The sequence below is a fragment of the Cygnus olor genome, chromosome 17 (assembly GCF_009769625.2).
Source record: "Cygnus olor isolate bCygOlo1 chromosome 17, bCygOlo1.pri.v2, whole genome shotgun sequence".
Taxonomy (NCBI): Eukaryota; Metazoa; Chordata; class Aves; order Anseriformes; family Anatidae; genus Cygnus; species Cygnus olor.
In genome coordinates this window covers 13,109,543-13,129,586 of record NC_049185.1, presented here as the reverse complement: position 1 = coordinate 13,129,586, position 20,044 = coordinate 13,109,543, and the positions used below count along the sequence as shown (strand labels likewise).

At 45.4% G+C, this 20,044-nt stretch overlaps 2 protein-coding genes across 4 annotated transcripts; one reads left to right on the top strand and one right to left on the bottom strand.

Moving 5' to 3' along the window:
* Positions 1-217: 217 nt before the first annotated feature.
* HVCN1 (hydrogen voltage gated channel 1) lies at positions 218-5,783 on the top strand. 3 transcript variants are annotated; one of them, XM_040577489.1, is made up of 6 exons: positions 218-358; positions 2,399-2,631; positions 2,947-3,051; positions 3,207-3,438; positions 4,985-5,097; positions 5,438-5,783. In XM_040577489.1, exons 2-6 carry the CDS (start codon positions 2,434-2,436, stop codon positions 5,501-5,503), a joined length of 714 nt encoding a protein of 237 aa, XP_040433423.1. In that variant the 5' UTR covers positions 218-358; positions 2,399-2,433; the 3' UTR covers positions 5,504-5,783. The 3 variants fall into 3 exon arrangements, with proteins under 3 accessions (XP_040433423.1, XP_040433422.1, XP_040433424.1); XM_040577488.1 differs by lacking the exon at positions 218-358 and adding an exon at positions 487-695; XM_040577490.1 differs by lacking the exon at positions 218-358 and adding an exon at positions 1,556-1,574.
* Positions 5,715-20,041, bottom strand: TCTN1 (tectonic family member 1). The gene is made up of 15 exons (XM_040577475.1): positions 19,828-20,041; positions 18,410-18,530; positions 16,263-16,393; positions 15,491-15,657; positions 15,001-15,088; positions 14,063-14,172; positions 11,392-11,412; positions 10,797-10,922; positions 9,821-9,946; positions 9,358-9,440; positions 8,916-9,056; positions 8,501-8,657; positions 7,651-7,776; positions 7,168-7,312; positions 5,715-6,537 (listed from the first exon to the last, which is right to left on the bottom strand). The coding sequence occupies exons 1-14, from the start codon at positions 19,997-19,999 to the stop codon at positions 7,169-7,171; spliced, it is 1,713 nt and encodes a 570-aa protein (XP_040433409.1). The 5' UTR covers positions 20,000-20,041; the 3' UTR covers positions 5,715-6,537; position 7,168.
* Between the last annotated feature and the right edge of the window lie 3 nt (positions 20,042-20,044).

Genomic DNA, 20,044 nt, shown 5'->3' with positions numbered 1-20,044 from the left:
TTTGCAAGTGGCCAGCGCCGACACCCAGCCGCAGCGGCCCTGCAGGTGGTGGAACACAGCCTCCTGCCTCGGGGCACGGCTCTGTCAGGGGCCTTGGGCTTTCTGTAGCTGGCACGCAGCGCCCTGACACCAGCATCCCAGCGCTGAGAGGCTCATAACTGCAATTAACCTACAGAAAAGCGTCCTGTTACTATAAAAGGAGGCGTGAGAAACAGTAAAGAAACTCACGATTTATTCGAGTGACTGCCTTCAACAAAAGCCACTGCGCATGGGCACCAGCCGGGTCCTCGCCTGAGCTTCCACCAGCAGCATCTCCTCCAGCATCGACAGGCCTCCAGTGCAGCCCCCGGAGCTCTTTGTAAGCATACTGGTTTCTGGGTTATTTATTTATGTAAGTTCTGGCTTCGTATCTGTGATCACCCCCGTAGCTGACCCAGCTCACGGGGAGCAGCAGCTGGCTGTGTGCTCGCTTAAAAGCTGCCGAGCTCTCAGCGGGGAGTTCTGCAGTTTGCAATTCCAGGCCAGAGCTGGTGCCTTCTTCCACTGGCTGATGGTGGTGGTGTTTTCGGGAGTCAGCTGAGGCCAAAACGCCTAAATGAGCTGGAAACTCCCAGCGTAAAGCTCCTCCTCCCTGCCCTGCTGCAGCCTTGCTCCTCCGCTGTCCCGCGCTGCCCGCGCCCGGCTGAGCTCTGCAAGTAGGTGCTTGGGGGAAGGTTTTGGGGTTGGGGCTCTGGGGCTCTGCGTGGGCATTGCCCACACGCATCCCCCGAGAGGAGCACGCGGGTGGGCCTCGGTGCTGGGGGCGAGAAAACTTTCCTGTTCTGGGAAAAGTTTTAGGCCGTTTCCAGGAGGAAATCCCTTTCAAGAAGCAGGTATCTTCAGGCTTTAAAAGTGTGAAAACGAAGAGCCAGCCCTTCGGGAGGGGAGGGCTGGAAAGGCTTCAGGAAATGTTTCAGGCTTCTCGCAGCGCAGAGCTCCCCGATCCTTTTTTCAGCGGAGTTTGCTCAGTGCACTTCCCAAAACAGCTCGTGTCTGAAGGAAGGAGGGGATCCCTGAATAGGAGGCCTTGTGCTGGAACACGAGCCTATAAACGGAGACGGGTTAATCGTGGCCTGATTTCTCAGGCTTCCACCTCTGTAATCCTGAAGCCGGGTCCTTCACTGCTCGCAGGGTCTGATCCATGCCCCGCTCCGCGGCTGAGCTCCGATCTCAGGCTTCCCTTCCACGCCTGCCTTGAACAGCGGCTTCTCGCGAAACCAGTGCGGGACTGACCAAACCCAGATTTTTGCCTATAAAAAAATAACAAAGCTAACATCCAGCCGGCGTCTCCTGTTCAGGCAGCTCCCACTAACGGACACGTCGGAGCTGAGCTGGGGAAAAAGCTGCGCAAGCGGCAAAATGTCGGCACGGGGGGAGCGGGGCCCGGGCAGGGGGCGGCGGTGGCCCGGGAAGGAGCAGCGAGGAGCGGGGGTGGCTGGAGCTGGGCCCCCCGGGCAGCCTCGGCTCAGCGGTGCTGGGAGAGCCGGGAGGGGGCCGTGGTTCTCTGCTGGCGTCGGGAGCGGTTTTGGGGCAGGGTTTGTGGCCGGGTTGCCCAGAAGAGGAAGGGGGAAGCCGGCGGGGCTGTGGAAGGGGAGCGCGGGTGTGAATGGAGCCTCGCCCGCAGCCGTTCTCAGCAGAGAGCCGCAGCTGAATCGTCTGCGGGTTTGGGGTGGGAGCTGCCCCTCGCTGGGTGCCCGTGGGGATGGGGATGAGCTGGGGAAGGGGAGGTCGGGCGTGGGGATGTTTTCTGCAGGAGGTGGGGAGCGTCGCCCGCCGCGCTGGTAGGGAGGCCCCAACGACCCTGCTGCGAGGGCCGAGATAATCAGGGGGCCGCGATGTTAAGGAAGGGAAGTGGAGGCCACTTGGCGTGGGGTGGTGGCTCTGGGTTTGTTGGTCGTGGAGCTGCTGCGAACAGCAGCACAGTGGCTGAGGAAGCAAACGGAGGTCAGGAAACCGCCTGCCTCCAGCCTCCATCGATCCACATCTAACACAAACACGCCGGCTCCTTCCGACAGAAAATCGACAGCCGCCTCCTCTTGCATCACGAGATGCGAGATAAGGGCCGGCGTTTTCGTCCTGCAATTGATGTTTTGGGGATGTTTGCAAATAGCTACTGAGGAAGCTCCGCAGCGCTCAGCACCCCCGGGAGGGCGGCGAAGGCTCGCACCGTGGGAGATGATGCAAAGCGAGTGGCAGCACCATGTAGCAACTTCCCGTCAGCAGGGCCAGTCCATGGGCTTCATCTTCTCAGCCAAGTGTCACACTCTCGTCACGCTCGCTGCGGTGGCACAGGGGACATCTCGTGTCCCCGACAAGCCCGCTGTTCCCGGGGAGCTGAGGCTCTGCTCTCATCCTGCAGGTGCCGGCAGGGGGATGCCCGCTTGAGCCGGAGCCATGTCCAGGTACCTGAAGCACTTCACGGTGGTGGGGGACGACCCCGTGCAGTGGAGCAACGACTATCAGAAATGGGAGGAGGAGGAAGAAGAGCATGGGGGGAAGCAGACGGACTCGGAGATCAAACTGGAGCCCTCCCGGATCCACGTCTCCTTCCAGGATGTGATGAAGACGCTCTTCAGCTCGCACAGGTTTCAGGTGAGGTAGAACAAGTGTAGGAAAGAGGGTGAGGCTTGGCCCAAAGGTGCCAATGAGGGCAGAACCGATGTGCGACGAGGCCAAGGGCTGGGAATGGTGCTGAGCTCATGAGTGCCACGCACTGGAGTGAGCACAGATGTCCCCTGAGCGGCGATGAGCCTCGTGGTGGCACAGGGACACAGGGCAGGGTCCAGCTGGGCCCCCCGGGGAGACACGTGCAGGGCGAGGGTGGCTCTGGGGGACGTTTTGCTGAAGGCAGCTCCTCATGCCGATTTGCTGCACCGGGACAGGTTCATATCAGTTCTTTGCCAACAGATCCTGGTTGTCTGCTTGGTAATCGTGGATGCCTTGCTGGTCCTCGGGGAATTGCTTATGGACTTGAAGATCATCCATCCGGACAAACATCACATAGCCCCAAAGGTAAAACACAAGGAAGAGGCAATGGGAGCTGCTATTTCCCTCTCTTTGGTGGTCCAAAGCCTGCCGGAGGCCCTCGAGAGGTGTTTCCAGCCTGCCCCACTCACAGGCGGGTGGGAAGGGGTTCCTAGCCGTAAACCCATGCTCTCTCTTCCCAGGTCTTTCACTACCTCTCCCTTTCCATTTTAACCATCTTCCTGGTCGAGGTGGGCTTTAAAGTCTTTGTCTATGGCCGGGAGTTCTTCCACCACAAATTCGAAGTGCTGGACGGCGTCGTCGTCATCGTGTCGTTCATCCTCGACCTCGTCCTCCTCTTTCGGGAGCACGAGTTTGAAGCTGTCGGGCTCCTGATACTGCTGCGGCTGTGGCGCGTGGCCAGGATTATCAACGGTAGGCGCGCGGCGGCGGCCGTGGTGCGTGGGCTGGGTTTGTCTGAATTACCCGGGCTCGCCTTTCCGTTTCCCCTCTCAAAGCGAGAGAGCAGGGTCCTGTTCTCCCAGCGAACTCCCGGTTTTCCCTGGGTGTATTTCATTGCTGGAGCATGGCCTCAACGGGGCTGTGATTTCTCTGGAGCAGCAGCAACCTGCTGCTCGCGTGGGCGCGATGCCTCGGTGACGGGCTCTTGGAGAGCCCCGGCTCTGACCCAGCAGTGCATTCCCCTACGAGCGCCCCAGACGCCGTTCTTGCATCGTGCCCTCCGGAAGGGGGATGACGCACACCGTGCCTTTGCGTTGTAGGATCCTCTTGGCTGTGTTTTAACAGGGAGCAAGGTGAACTTCTGCAGCGGAGCGTGGGTTGGAGTGCTCTGACGTTCTGCCGCGGCTGTCATCCCCCCCAGGGATGCTGGAGGGAACGTCCTGATCTTACTCTGGGTCTTCCATGCTTGGATTCAAAGCACTCTCTATAACAATAGGAATACAAAATGTCCCCAAATCTGGCTTCACTGTTGTAATTGTGAATGGTTGTGGACAGTTGTAAATTCAGACATTTCTGAATTTACTGTAGCTGGAACCATACCTTACCTTCTGTGAAAAGGTTATTTGAGGATTTAAAAAAAATAACATGGCTATGAGATTATCCCTAATTCCTACATAAAAGCGCAGTCCAAGTATAGTCCTGAGCCCTTTCTTTGGAGATACGAACCCCCAAACCACAGGCCTGCTGCCTGTAGCACTGGTCGCCCAGGCAGGTGTTTCTTTCTGGTGCCCGCTTTAATGCGTGTTGTTCTGTAAACAGCCAGAGGAGAACTGTCAGGTAGGAGGAACGCGCTGTTCTCGATGCTCTTTCCAAGCAAATTTTTTTTTTCCCCCCTCAGAAAAGGGTGGGAAGAAATTGCTTTCACTGTGGGAGTTGAGTTCACGTGTAATAACCTAACAGTAAGGCGGTAGAGAAGTGACACCTCCACCGCAGTGAAGCTGCATTGCCCTTGCTGCAGAGCGGCACAAGGTGAAGCCAAAGCCGTAGGAACCCGGTGAGGAGCGGGTTGGAGGGGTGCGATGTCCCCGTGCCCCCCGCGGGTGGTGGAGCCTCAGCCCCGGGCTGAGCCGTGCGCTGCTGTTGGAGCAGGTCCCCGCTACGTGAAATCTGCCAAAATGCGGCCCCCTCGCTGTAACAAAGCTGCCGGTTACATCCCCCCCAGACTCTGCCAAGGGAGCGAATCCAGATTCAGGGTTTGAATGACAGTTTGAGTGATTAATTCAGCTCTGAGGCCAGACTGCCTCTTCCCAGCAGGGTATCGGTATCGGAATCCCTGGGGTGGCTAATTTAAAAACCTCCTCATTAAGGAAAGCACTTGGGAAAGGTGGTTTAAAGACAACAGAATGAGAGCTCGAGAGGAACAAGGTTAACTCCTTGAGCGCAGACCCTGTGTACTGCTAACCTCCTGCTAGTGGCTGTTTTACATTGTAAAATGAATCCTCTGTGAATTGTCTCACAGGTATAATTTTATCTGTAAAGACCCGCTCTGAACAACAAGTGTCCAAGCTAAAGCAAGCAAACCTGAAACTTGTGACAAAGGTGGAACAACTTGAGCACAGCTGTGCAGAGAAGGTAAGAAAACACTTTTAATTTAACCACGATTTACCTGCCAGCTGCTCTTAAGGACAAGTTGGCCTGGGATCCTTTTGCAAGCCTGTTGCTCTCAGCTTGGTTTCCTCATCAGCAAGTTGTGGGGTAAGCTGGACTGAGGAACCGCAGCCTTGCCTGTCCTGCCTGCACTTCCCTGAGCTGCTTCTGTTGCAAAGGAATGCCGGCTACCTCTGTCCTACTTTAGCCAGGTTGTCCTGTTTTGCTGCAGTGAAACACGCTTCAGCAATGCGAAGATCTGTGGGAACTTGGGAAACTATTTTAAGGTCAGAACTATATTGTTATGACTTTTTGTCTTCAACAGGAGCGAGAAATTGAGAGGCTTAACAAGATACTAAAACAGCATGGACTCATCAGTGAACAAAAATAGGAAGCCAGTTTTCCAAGGCAGGGAAGTCTGCGAGTGCAGTGTTGAAACGTACCAGTTTGACCTGAAAGGTTTTCCTATCTGCTTGCTTTCTCTTGTATAGCACTGTCTATAAACGTTTCCTATTTGACTACACTTTGATTAGATGTTGGGATTGCAAAAACAGCTTTAGTGGAAAATGAAACACACACGCTCCCAGTAAACAGTGATTTCATAAGACCTTTTTGTACAGTTGTACAGTAAAAAATGCAAAATAATTTAATAAAGACGCATCTTTACAAACTATACATCTAGGAAGTACCACTCATTTCAAGTAGTTCCTTTTTTTTTTGTGATAAGGTTCTTTGTAACATCTTGTAGAAACTTGTAGTACAAGTGATATGAATCCGGGCTTAAAAGGTCACTTCTCCACCAGCTGCCTGTTCATCGCTACGTCTCTTCTTTGCCAACCATTCGTTTCACGTTGTTGGTAGTTTCCTCATTTCTGTTGATGCTTGTGCCACTTCATTATTTATAAAACGTTCATTTCCAAAAATACCAACAGACCACTCCTTTAGCTGACAGTCAAATCAGCACCAAAATAGAGGCAAGCGCATGCCATCTTACGTCAAACAATACCTGATTCTCAACAGCAGATCTGAATTTTGATACTGTATTATCTCTTCTTCCATTTATGTGTTCATCTGCAGCCTGCTGAGCTACAAAGTCATCTCCTTCTACAGCTCATAAATCAACACATTAAAAGAAATAGAAAATGTAAGAACAGACGTAGGTAAGTAGACTGCTAGGAACAGTTAAGATTCCAGAAAAAAAAAAAAATTAGAAAACAAATTCTAAAGGACTAGGCTGATGTTTGAACACAATGTGAACTTTTTCAGGTACTAGAAAGTCCCTGGGGTGAGAGTATTTTCAAGTGGAAGAGTGAGATTTCAGTGAGTGGGAATTTCAAAAGGTGTTGACTGTAGCAGGCGTCTCCAATTGATTCCAGCCAGTGCCAGCTGGAAGGGTCACTGAGCTCTTCTGAAAGCATCACTTAACTGTTCAGATTTTTAAAAGAAAGGCAATTAATTAGTGGAAAATAGCTAGAAATATGTGGCTTATTCATCTATGGAAATAGATAAAGCGGAGGCCTTATCTAATAGCACATGATTACTTTAATTAACAATTTAGCTCTGCTGTTTGCAGAATAATGAAGCCTAGCTTCCTACCGAGCTGTGCTGTGTCCCTGTGCTCTTTCCCCTTCTGCCCACGTGCTGCGAGGCAGGTAGCTTGCACCGGCGCTAGGTCAGAGCATCCAGCATGATGGGAGGCTGGTGGCTCTACGTGCACCGACTGGCCAGCCTGCAGCCACCATCAGGTCATACTGCAACCTTTTCCCTCTCAGCAGAAGCGTAATTGGGAACTTCGCACTAATTCCTTTTTTTGTTGTTGTTTTTTTCCTCCCCTCTTCTCCCCCCCCACCCCCAGAAGCTTTTGAGAACCCTTGCAAGTGCTTACCCTTTCTCTGTTGGCCACTTTTGACCCAGCATGCCTATAATTTGGAAGAAACTGATGGGCCAACACAGTGACTGGATAAACCTCGCTTCTTTAAGAAATGGATTAAAAATCAGAAAAAGCAGAAATGCAGCTTTTTCTTTTTTGCTTTTTTTTTTTTCATGCACACTTACCTTAGACAAATGGAAAGAAAAAATCAAAAGGCAATTTGGCATTAATGGTGGGCCAAGCTTTATAGCCTGGCTCTGCAGGTGAAGAAATATCCGTGAAAACAACAGAGCTTAGTATAGGAATAGTCCTTTCCCTTCCTGAGGGAAGCTGCAATGAAAACACAAATGGGCATTAGCTTCACTCTTCTCTTTGTGTGACTGCTTTGTTGAAACTGGGTCATATTTTTTTGCTGTTATTTGTAATAAGAGTTTTTTTCATGTATAGTTCCACATTTCTTTTCACGACTGATATATAAATTTTACTGAGAAATTTGGCAAACAGCCCACAGTTGTGTTTGAGTTGCAACAGAAACTGTTAGGTACAATATATTCTAATATGAAGTGCTACTTTTAGATACAGAGATTAACTGGGTCACTGTTGCACAGCTGATAGCTAAACAAAACAAGCCATTCTTTTATCTTAAATCTTGTAATTTAATTACATACCTGCTTCAATGTGGTGGTAGTGGTTGTTGCGGTAACATTTACTATTCTGGCTTGTGGATTGACTAGGGATCCATATTTAGTCCACTTCACTTCTATTTCAAGTGATACTGGTATTTGGCAGGAGCTCTGAAAAGTGTTATAAATTCTCTCATTGTCTGACTTGCACAGGAGTAACCGCATTACTTATTCATCTTATTAAATTTGGCAGAATGCCCCCAGAAAGCCTACTCCAGGAGGTCACCAGGGCACCTAAGCCACTGCCTGTGAAGGCAGTGCAGGTGTTTACAGCCTTGGCCCAGGGGTGTCCCTGAAGTTTCGCCACAGGCGACCAACTGACTCTGTAACTGCACGTTAGGCAGGATTGTTCTACACCAGTAGTGCAGGACTTTGGCTCTTAGTGACGGTGCTGAGCTGGCTCTTTTTAGCAGCAAGGCTTCTCTAAAAGAGATGACATTTCAGTAATGCTGTTGGCACAGGAGAATACCTTTAACTCCACCAAGACAATTTTGAAGCCTACAACCTTAAATATTTTTAGATACTTCTTTTTGAACTGTCGAGTTTCTGTTTACAGAAATCATTTGCTGTTTCGCTGCGAAAACAGGCAGGAAACCTCTAGACAAGCTGTCATGTAGGGGGTATTCAGCCTACTCTAACCAGAACTTCAACCCTCCCTTTACAGCAAGAGTAAAATTCCTCACTTTTGATTATTGCAGGAGGACCGTCCCCTAGTTTGTTTCTATATTTTTTTCCTGTAGGTCTGAGAAGCCTAAGCTGATTGTGCAGTAGAGGTACAGATCCTAGGAGAGAGGACAGTAAGAGTGATGGAGAGGGGAGGAGAGTTAACTTTCACCTGTTCTGAGTTTTGGAGGTGAATTATTGGCACCCAGTCATGCACATTCTGGGCTTGGGAATTTCCAAATGAGGCCACGTATTCAGGAAAGCTTTGTCCCTTCAGTAAATCTAGGAGGGCCTGAGTCAAGGGCTGGCATTTCACAGCTGCTGTAATTCTTCCAGGAGGAAAGAAAAAGAAAAAGTTAAAGCAAAATCCATTGGCACAGTAGTAATTCCTCCTTGCTGTCACGCACTGTTCAAGCGTTCTGGCTACAGTTGCTAATGTACACAATCTCTTCAAGAGAAAGCACACTATTAATTAAATGACATTTCTTATAATTAAGTACTCCTACAGCTGTATGAACGTCCCAGGATCTGAGCAGATCCTAATGGGGCTAAAAGCACTGAATCAAAAAAAAAAAAAGTCCTCTTACCGTAACTTACAGCCTGATATCATGTTGTAACCAAATAGCACTGGGGTTCTGCCCCCCTGTGCTGTGAGGCAGTCCTGGTTGGATGTACTTTGCAGAATGGTGAGTTGACCGTATGCGTTGGTACTCTGAATGATGCCAGATGTAACACACAGTTAAAGGGAAATTCAATACTTGATGTGTATCATGAAGAAAGAATCCATAGTCAGATCCTTAAAATATATCTGAAAATATATCTGAAAATGCTGTAATAGCTTAAGACTCCTCTTACAATGTGAAGAAGCACTAGAGTGCATAATGAAGATCAAAATCTACTTCACAGCCAAAACGCACATTCACTTTTGGTAAAGAACAGATAAAATTTATAGATGTCTGAGCTAATAAGTCTTTGTGAAGACAGACCAGAACAAGTGATGAAAGCAAAACTGCGATGAGGAAAGGATATCCTTGTGGCCTGAAACCTGCTCTTACCGGCAGTCCAGCAACATAACCAGGGTTGCCACTGAGAGGAACTGGCTTTGTATTTACCTGCAACACAGATTTACAGTATCAGTTCTTATCCTGTACTGGAATGCTTGGAAAACACAGAAATATCACAGTTATCTTAGGGTTATTAACTGCCTTGAACAATGACAGTAGCTTCTCTTTAAGACTGCAGCAGTTCTCTAATACTGGGGCAGGCTTCGCTTTTACTGGATACACTTGTGCAGAATCACAAGATGACTCTTCTAAAAGTGTAAAAATAACTTTGGAGGCCTTTAATGCCCAGTTCTGAAACGCTGCCTCATCAGTGTAGCCAAGGCAAGTTATATTTTACCCTGCTGCTAACAATTGTTCTGATTCAAGTTTAATAAGTTTTGTAATTAAATGTCTTTCAACAAGTCATCCATAACATCTCTAGCGGTTACCTGAGTAAAGCTGATTTCAAAGCTCTGTTGTACTGAAAGTGCTTCTTTGTTAATTGCCCCCAAGACAAAAGAAGCAGCTGCTTCTATTATTTCTCCTGCATCTGTGTATGTAATATGATAACTCACCTGAAAATTAAACATTTTAGATATTAATTAGAACAAGTAGATAAGAGCGTGAAACTAGAATAAAGGAATTTAAAACTACGTGAGTATTGTTTTCTTTCTTCCTCGCTTAAGAGACACTCAAACACATTGTAGAGATGTACCGTATCCTCAGTTGCAATAAGGATGGGCCCAGAAAACCAGAGGAACTGAACAGGAGGAGCTTTCCCGTAAAAGTTAAGAAGCATGGGTTGGAAATACTGCTTATTTATTCTATTTTGCAAGTCATTGCCTGCCTGCGGAGGGAGACAGTTTCAAGACCACAAAAAAAGCTGTGGTCTGATCATGACAACACTTGCACAGAAGTTAGTAGCCGTGTTGGCAAGTGTAGAGGACGTGACTGTTACCAAATCAAGCCACTGATTAGCAATGGTCAAAAGCAGATCTAAGGTTGAAGCCTCTTCAAAACTGACTTCTTCCAGGTGGAATCCTAATGTTCATCTACTTAAGATAAAAGATGAGACAATTTGCACTGTGTGCTCCTCTGTCTCTGCCACCACTGTGCCTCGTCATCTTCTCCCAAACATAAAGTGGATTCTAAACTCATTGTCTGTTATGTCATATACACAGAGCAGTAATAGGAAAGGATTTCATCGTCTGCGCATTATGTTGCGTATACTTATTATTTTGTTGCAAAACACATTCTTTTATCCCAAAGTCAGCGTTTCCCCTGTGAATATTTGCTTTGGAGATGTCACAATATATGGAAACTGCAAGACCTCTCTCATGTCCTTGAAATTTGTGAATCAGAAGTGATTTGATGCACACATGCTTTCCATTAAACAAAAGGGAGAAAAAGAAGTGTCGTACCCACCCCAAGAACTACATTCATGCACAGTTCATCCAAAATCATAGGGTGCCTGAGGACATCCTTACTGTTAAGTAAAGTCCGCATTCCATTCAGAGACTGGATGACTACAGACTGGACAGTAATATTAACCTGAAAAACAAATTCATGTCATTTCTGAATATTATGTATAATTATTTTTGGCTTTTTCTCTATCATTTTATTTGTGACTGTTCTGCAGGGACAGCAGTCAAAAATCCTTTGAGCAATTGCTATGTTACATGTATCGCTGAAGTTTCTACAACAAAAGATCCTATTTTTAAGCAACTAAAATTAGCTAATACAGTTGTATATGGGGGCAACGTGTCAGGCTTAAGTGTCTGCAGATAGCATATAATCTTGCTGGTAGCATATTATCTTGGAGTTGCTCAGTATCACTACTGATTCAAAAATGTAGCAATTGTGCCCTAAGGTCTTTATAGGGGATTTTTGTTTTATTTTTTGATGTAAAGATTAAGGCTAAAGTCACTGTTCTGATGAAGTCAGTGAAAAACTCCCACTGACTATAATAGAACAAGAATTTTACCCCCAGCTGTTCCAACTAAGTTAGAAAGATACTTACCATCTGACTTGATTTGGGCACCTAGAGGACAATAAAAGAACAATTTCAAACAACAGCAAAGGTATGAACTATTACAAGTAGCAGTTAAGGCTTAATTGCTTTGCCTGTTTAACTCTCTATCATTACAATGAGTTTTGCACAGTGCAAGTCACTGGATATACACTACAGTATTCAGACTGTGTGAAAATAACTGCTATTTGGGGCTAACGGGCAAAATCTTAACAGTCCAAACTTCTTCTTTCCCTGACAGTAACGGGAAAATTTCGTAGTGACTTCCATCAGTTTTGCACCAGGCCTAGCTTTGATAACACTTCCAACAAATATGCAGGGCATTCAGTAAGTACTAGACAAATCTAGTAGTTCCCATTGACACTTGGCAACTCAGAACTAAGAAACACTGGAAAAGTTTGCTTGCATCAGGAAGAAGAAAGGCATCTCAGTTTGGCATGACTGCTGCTGTGTATCATTTTGTTTGGCCTATTGAGGACCTCAGAGAACACTGTTCCTATTACAGATCTGTGCAAAAACACTTGTAACTATTCATAGACTGCCAGTTTAGAAAGTCTGCCAGGCTGTTCATACCCAAAGAAATGAAGAGCTTTTGTTGTCTCATTCTGATGGTAACGCGTCCATAATTTCATGGTCTCTAAGGAGAGAAATGAGAAGCAAGTATCCCTGTGTCGTTCTACAGTGCGTGGTTATGCGCAGTTGCCCTGTTGGAAAATTTCCACCGAATTTTCATGGAAAGGCAGAAATGTCAGACCCAGGTCATCAATCAGGGTTACAAAATACTAACAGAGAGCACCGTTTTGTTAAAGGTTTTACTTTGTGGCTTCGCAGTGAGCGCTTGATTTACATGCTTGGGAAGAGACCAAAAATTGCACTTTGACCATGCTATCCACAGCACAAAGCATCACACGGTTATGAGCATTTTGCTAGACATTTCCAACCACCTGAAATGCTTCTTGGGTCTGTTGGACGCGCCAGGGAAGAGAACAGGAATGAACTGCAACAATTACTGAGGCCTTCATATCACTCAAGTTGGCCTGGCAGTGAGCGTGGGCTCATAATTGTTTTTTTTTTTTCTGACAGGAACACCTGTATGAGTCCTCTCACCGGAGGCTCATACCAGCAAGCCTCCCTGGCTTGAAATACTTTGCCATTTCTTTTGCCAGCAGCTCCACCTGCTGGCACTGGAAAGGCTCCCTGCTCTGCCCTGTGACCATCCTGTCCCCAAAGAAAAATCACTTTTCTATTGACATCTTCAGCTCCTTTTCAGAAGGGGAGATGCCTACAGACAAGCTTTAGTGTCTCTTTGACCTTCTCCAGTTCTTGCACTTCCTCCTTCAACATCCAATGTATTTCAGACATAAATCTGCACTATATTAAGCTGGGACAGTAATTGGCAATCAGCATGTGGGTAACACGTAATGTACTGTTCTAGTCAGGAAGGGGAATTAATCTTTTAATTAAAAACATTCAACTGCCTGGAGCTTATCCTGATGGATGTTTTTTCTTTTCTAGCTCTGCAACCACCAAAAACTCTAATGTTGGGTGCATGTGGAAACGTTCGACACCCTTCTGAAACAGAGTTTTATCCGCCTCTTCCACAGTAGAATGATCAAAAGCTAACATTTGTGAGCAACCCTTTGCTGATTTCAATCATGTCCTCAAATATCAGGAGAATGGTCCCGCCTGTGAGAGTGTGAACTACTTAGCGGGCTTTACCTTACTATTGATAGCTTGGGAACCTGCTATCAGTGTTGAGTGAAGAGACTGGAAGGGGTCTTTCAGCTTATATAGGGTACTAATTAAATGAATTTCATTAATTACATAAATTTAAAAAAAAACATTTTAATGGTAGAGAGTATGGTGTTTCTTCATGACCTTCAGCTTCTGGAAGGAGCTATCAGGTTAAGGTATTATATAGCTCAATTTCAATTTTGCATGCATGTTTGTTGGGTTTTTGTGCTTTTTTTTTTGTCTTCCTCAATATCTGCATAGGGGACTTATGTATAAGTAAGATATTGTCCACCAGTTCAAAAAAGAATGAAAAAGTAAGCTTAGCTCTGAAAAATAGCCAGAGACTGGATTTGGTAGTAGGTTGGATAAGAACACGTCTGCTCTCAGAGGGATATAAGGTGACAGTCCTTGAGATAGGAAGACCTACCACATATGTGTGATACCTCTGTATTAATGCCACTATTAAAAGTTGAGGTGTGTAAGAAAGCTGTATCTGCAGAAGATTCAGCCTCGTAGGTTCTTTAAGTACAAAGGTTTAAAACCCAGACTTGCTAGAATTACAAACCCTTGTAATAGGCTCCTTAGAAAAACTTAAACATGCACAAATGCATAAAACTGCTGCCATTGCACTAAGTGTTAGCTCAGTGACACAAGCTTGGATCTTCAAGACCATTATTTTTGTTGGCTAAGCAAAGAAGAGCAAATGTTTCTGTTACCTCAGCTTGAAAAAAAAAAAAAAAAAAACCTTTTCTGAAGTTTTTCTGTATAAAAGTTTGTTGCATAGGAAGATTTTTTTCGTAATACCCAATTTAAACATCCAGATGAAACACACTTATCTTTTAGGAAATAGAAATTACGTAATTCTGGAGATGCAAAATGCTATGTAATATCGACAGTCAGCTATGTGATTGTTTCAAAAAATACTTACTGCTAAAATGCTGGAGTTGATATAGAAGAGCATACTGACCGCTTGAATGTTGCTGCATTTTCCCACACTTACTGATCTAATGCATTTTGCAGCCTGGCTTACTAAAAACCCTGGAAAAGAGTCACAAAATATTGCTGAAGGGAATTAAAGAGTAATTACGGAAAACACAAATAAAAAGTGATATGAGAACATCAAATGAATGCAACAGTGAGGGTAAATGTAATTTCTATTGCAGATAAGGTTTCACGGGAGCTATAAAGAATGACATTCAGGTTCTCCTGAAATACTGAGACAAACTATTACTTCTTAAAAGCTTAATAATAGCTGCAGGATTTATGATGTCATTTCTGAGATTTTAAGATCTTTTCTTTCACAAGACTTCAGTTTTCCTACGCTCATTATCACTATTATACTACATTTAATAATAACAGTGGGACTTGGAAAATGCGGTCTTTTCTTTTTGTTTTTATTTTTTTCCTCTATAGATTTCTCAAGAAAATGTAGAGTTTAAGTCTGACTTGAGTTGCGTTCAGGCTGTGAAAGGAACACCATTTTACCAAAGGGATATCTTACAAAGGTTGTCCAGTTAGGTCGTGCTTCGTGCAATACCCTCATGGTGTCACCCTTGTACTATTTTGTTAAATCAATTAAGCCAAATAAGATGTTTTATTGTTGGCTAAACAGCCCATTAACAAGGTGTAACAACCAGTGATTTACGTATCAAACTGTGAATGTTTAATTTAGATGCAACACAACTTCCAATCTACGTCTAAGAAGCCATCCATAGACACGGCAGCTATTTGAAAAACATTAATTCACAAATCTTTACCTGACTTACTTACACTGGTGTGTGTGTGACTGTTCACTGACTGATTGCGCTCAAGTCAGGACAGAATATTCTAGAGCAAATAAACTGGAATTCAAATGCATTTTCCAACCTGCAGGGTTCGCATCAGAGCACCGAGAGGAGACAACAGGACTAGGCAGCCTTAGGAATCCATCCACTGTCTGTACAGGAACACCATACTGCCAAATAAAATGACATGTTCAAGCAGATAGGTGCATTTCGGTTCTTTGAAGGTTTCAGAGCATTTGGATAACAACAAATCTGTATAACAGAAGTCCTTATTTTCACTGCATCTGTCAACATCGTGTAACACTTTGTGCGTCAATTCTTAAGCCACCAACAGCTTTTTGTTTACAATAGCAAAACAGCTATTTATTTTTCACAGATCTTAAAAATCTAGCTCACTTGTGAAGTAAGCCAACACAAAATGCTACATTTATTTTCACATTTCTGTACTTAAAGACCAAAATACAGTTTTTCTTTTTCAGAAGAACAGCAATTTTTTACAATCAAATGCAAACAATGCTCGCTTGGTCTTTTATGAAGCAATTTAATACTAATTGAACCAGATAGTTACGTACCTCATATCTGTAAGTTTCATTTGCATCAGAAGGATTTGGAGCATCTGAGTCCAGAGTCCAGCTCTCAGGTTCAGCACTGAAAGCAGCACTTCCAAACTTTTTAAACAGTTCGTCAAAATTTTCAGGAGTAGGCATTTCAGGAGAAGGAAAGTACAGCGCCTGTTTATCTGCCAAAACATGTTAAAGGTTGAGGCGACTTTTAGGGTAAAAGATACAGAACAATATTTAGTAACAATTTTTCCCTCAGGAGTTGGTACAAATCCAGGGACAGAAAAAAGTAACAACGTAGCTTTACTTTAAGAGAAAAGCTAGGAGATGTCTTACCTCATCGCTTCATCCTGATCCATGACAGCACAAACTTAAACTTAAGGAAAGAGTAAGTTCCTTTCTTTCTTTCAAAATCACAGTTTTTAACAGGGATTTATTGGGGTTAGTAAATTCCTCAGCAAAACAGAACAGTAATTTTTTAATTTTATTTTTTTAAGGAAAATGTCACTTCTCAACCTCTGAATTGCCAAAAGAAAAGAAAAAACTAGACGAAAAAATTTAACTAAGCCTCCTTAGAGGCAGAAAACTTCCAACAGAAAACACAAAGAATTAGAGTATGAGACACGTTCACAAATAAAAGTACTACAACATAAGGACTGCAAGCACAGAGAATAATCAATTTTCTGACAGGTTTAGTTACTTTTAATTTTAGTCTATTTCTGGAACCTAAAGAGCTTATAGAAATAAATGCATAAAGCTTAACATTGGCAACAACACTACTTACAGTTTGTAGCATGAATGCAGAAAACACTGGGATTGACGTGGTCAATTAATTGAAATACCCTTTCCGGTGGATTTGCTTTAACATCAAGTGAATATACGGCAGCTTTCTGACTACAAAGGCGGCTATCACCTCTGCAAACAGCAATAAAAAAATCCGTGATACATTTGGAGTTGGTATTGACCGTATTTTAGAGTTATCTTTGTGTACTGAGGAAGCATCAAAAAAGCATTATTTTTTTTATAACACCACTTTTATAGCAACTGTGTCTCCTTAGAAGGCTTATATTATTTTATATGGAGTGGTTAGTAATTATTAAATGATAAAGAATTCTCCAACATGTTTTATCTAGCAGAGGAAACTGAGCAGCAACAAGAAATAAGGTAAGAGACATACTGAGGGAAGAGAACAGCCTGATAGCAATAATATTAGAGCTACAATGACTGGTTGGAGGGGATCCAGATTCCACAAATGAAGGGTGCACCATGGGCTAGGCAGCTCAGAAGCAATTTTATTTATACGGTGCAAGCAGGAAGGATGATCTTTAAGGTAGAATGATGGCACGCAGGCCAGAAAAAGGTAAGTTTCGTGACTATTGGAATAATGTGCACCTTTGGGGTGAGGTCCCACTTGACATGCATGTGCGAGAAGCAGCGGTGTGAGAACCAGGGAGGTGAAGGAACCAGTGCGGTCCAGGAAAAGTACTTGTGGATGTGCAGTGGGTTCACCAACATCCCAGAACTGCAACAGGCTGTACAATGAATGTGCCAGTCCCTGCCCTGAAGCGTACCAGTGTGCGCTACGTGTTAAAAAAACACAGCATTTCATGGGAAACGGGTACTTAGGCAGAGTCAGAGCGGTTAAGGGCAGACACTGAGAAATGACTTCTAGAAATGACCTCTGAAGCACAGAGTTAAATTTTTCTATGAGGCACTGGTTAGCAGAATCACACCCTACAACAAATGCCCGTTTTCCTCAGCGTTTCAGATACCAGATAACCTCTGACTGGTGATCGGCCAAAATCCTTTCAGTGACTACCACAATTACGCAAATAAATCTAGATGTAAATACGGAGATGACAATACTTGCGGTCACTGGAAATTTTCATGCAAAACGAACATTTTACAGAAAAGAATTTTTGGGGAAAACCACAACTTCATTTTATGCCTTTCTAGCTGACAAAGACAGAACAGTCACCTAAGACAATTAAACTGTCATTCAGGGAGGCGTTGATTAGACCTTTCTGATATATATAAACGTCTATAAATGGGTAGAAGTAGTCATTGTGTGCGAGAACAATAAGAAATGGCAGTCTGCGATGACTGCTAATTCAAATTTCAAAGCACCGAGAATAAACCCCAGCATTCAGATTGGCATAATTTATGCTGAAGGTGGGCTGAAGAGCTGCACTTATTGTTCTGAGAAGTCGCCAAGAGATTTCGCGTTAAGATTTTCAAGTGAGCTTTCTTCGTTCCCTTTTGAGAAGATGGAGATGGGCTAAGGAGTTTTCAAATAAATTGTAAACAGCAAGGAAAGCACCATCAGCGTTACTTTGTTGATATAATGTTACCTACATTTTACTGGTTTTAAAGATCAGCAGGGAGGCAGCAGGCTGGGACACTGACCTGTAAAACCAGGACCAGAGCAATGCTCACACTACTTCATTAAGCCCTGAACTGATCGTGTTTCTCGTTGATATTGTAAACCTTTATGAAGGAGGTTACTGAGAAGCTGCTGGCGGTGTACGGAGGTGGCCAGATGGTCGCACGGCATCAGCTTTCCTAACTTCCAGACACTGCATTATATCGACAAAAGGCTGATGATGCATCATTCTTTCCCTAACAGAAGGCTTTAACAGCTAAGCACCCCCCCCACACACAATAGGACAGTGCAAGAAAAAAGCAAGAAGCGTGAATGTACAAAAAAGGGAAGGAGAAACTGGGCTGGGAGGCCAATTTGCTGCTCTACCTGGCTGGGAACCAAAAGTTTAGGGGCTTAGAGCTGCAGGGACTGGTGAAGGGTAGGTAGGGGTTAGGATAGTGGGGCGTAGAGGGGCTGGGAATGTGTAAGAGGAGAAGACAGAGCCTGCACAAATGCATGCAGCAAATAAAACAGGATTTTGGATTTCAGATAGCTGCTTATTCACTTACGTGACGATAGGAACTGAACATGCAGTAAAGAGACTGAAATCTGCTGCGCTGCAGTCAGGGTCACAACAGCAATTTACATCACACTGTGCCACCAACAGATCACAAGCGCACAGCTTGGCAACTGGGGAAAAGACTTAAATTAGAATTAGGTCTGGAACTTTGCACACCACAGCACGTTCCCTAACGCTTCCGCTCGTCATCTTGCTTTGTTTGGGAAAACGGTCAAAAGTCGATATCCAAATTCATCTGATTTTGTTAAGTCATTTAAAAAAATCATTTTCTGCCACTTAGCAAATCTATTAGGAGCAAAATAAAATAAAAACAAAAAATAAATTAAAAAAAAAGAGCATACCAAAATCTGATGCTCTGAACTTTTACTTGTACTTCGCTTTTACTGAACATTTTTGAGACTTGCTGTTCCGTAATAAATCTAGACTTAAGAATAGCAGAGAATGTAGAAAACTAAGACCAGCACTCCACAAACAAGACTTTAAAAGAATGCTCATTTTCATAATTACAGCTTCTATTTCAGCTTGACTGTTGCCCATTTCTCTACAGCCTCCTGGATGCTCTCTGACCATCTGAACAGTATCCAGGCAGTTCCTGGAACCTCTGAGGTTCTGACTGTTCTGTCAGCTGAGTTTAGCACTGGAATCTTTGTATCACCTTGTAAACAAGAGAAGTTTAAACATGGATTAGATTGTGAGGCTGTATCTCTGAGATCAGGGATTTAAGTCCCTTTTCCCTAAGGAGGCACACACTGGGACAACGTGTTTAATTTGGCAAGTAATCTAGGGAAACTGAGCTGATGACAACACCACCGGGAAATAAAGTTAAATAAAAGTACACCTGCCAATCAGAAAACAGTGGGCGACACTTTCCCATGGCACAATTACAAAAAAAATGTGATTTATATTGTCACAGCGCTACATATCCACCCAGCCAGGGCTGAATTTGGAGTCTTAGTGCAAACTGCTTGGTGCACCCAGCTTGGTGTGTGCGCTGAGCTCTCCAAACACAGGGTGAGCCTGGGGCTCCTCTGCGAGGTCAGGCTCTGCCCTGGGGGCTCCGAGCAAGGTGCTGGGCGGGCAGGCGAGCCCACTGAGCCCTCAGTGCCAGCTCGTAGGACTGTGTGTGCCGCGATGAGCGTGCCCAGCGCCCGAAAACTGTGCAGGGGGTTGGTGATTCTGCCTCCCTGAGGGGGTTCTGAGGCACGGCTGGAACGGGGCGCTGCTGACAGAGATGCTGAGAGAACGTGGGGAAGCTGCCGGGCAGGCACCGCGCAGGCTTCTCCCAGCCCCGTGAGGCTGCAGTGGGGGCCGGAGGGGAGCCAAGGGCCCAGGCCGCGAGCGGGGCTTCCCTCAGGCCCAGGCCTGGGCGGCCGGTGCTGAGCGGCCCCCGCCCCGCCGCGCACCCACCGTCCGTGACCGGGGCCGGCCTGCTGCGGAGCCGCTCCCCGGCGGCAGCGCGGGTCTCCGGTGGCGCCGGGGGCTCGGGGCTGGGCTCCGCTGCCCGGAGCGGCGGAGACAGGAGGACGAGGAGGAGGAGGAGGAGGAGGAGAAAGGCTCCGGGCCTCAGCGCCGCCATCATGGCGGCCGCCGCTGGGCCGTCTCTAGGCCGCCCCTAGCAACGGCG

Excerpts from the sequence above, each read along its gene's own strand:
- HVCN1 (XM_040577489.1), top strand. The coding sequence starts at position 2,434 with ATGTCCAGGTACCTGAAGCACTTCACGGTGGTGGGGGACGACCCCGTG. Across the intron at positions 2,632-2,946 it reads TCAGCTCGCACAGGTTTCAG|ATCCTGGTTGTCTGCTTGGT; the intron begins GTGAGGTAGAAC and ends CTTTGCCAACAG. Across the intron at positions 5,098-5,437 it reads AGCACAGCTGTGCAGAGAAG|GAGCGAGAAATTGAGAGGCT; the intron begins GTAAGAAAACAC and ends TGTCTTCAACAG.
- TCTN1 (XM_040577475.1), bottom strand. The coding sequence starts at position 19,999 with ATGATGGCGGCGCTGAGGCCCGGAGCCTTTCTCCTCCTCCTCCTCCTC. Across the intron at positions 18,531-19,827 it reads GCCGGCCCCGGTCACGGACG|TTGCCAAGCTGTGCGCTTGT; the intron begins GTGGGTGCGCGG and ends TCTTTTCCCCAG. Across the intron at positions 14,173-15,000 it reads CTCTGATGCGAACCCTGCAG|GGTTTTTAGTAAGCCAGGCT; the intron begins GTTGGAAAATGC and ends ACTCTTTTCCAG.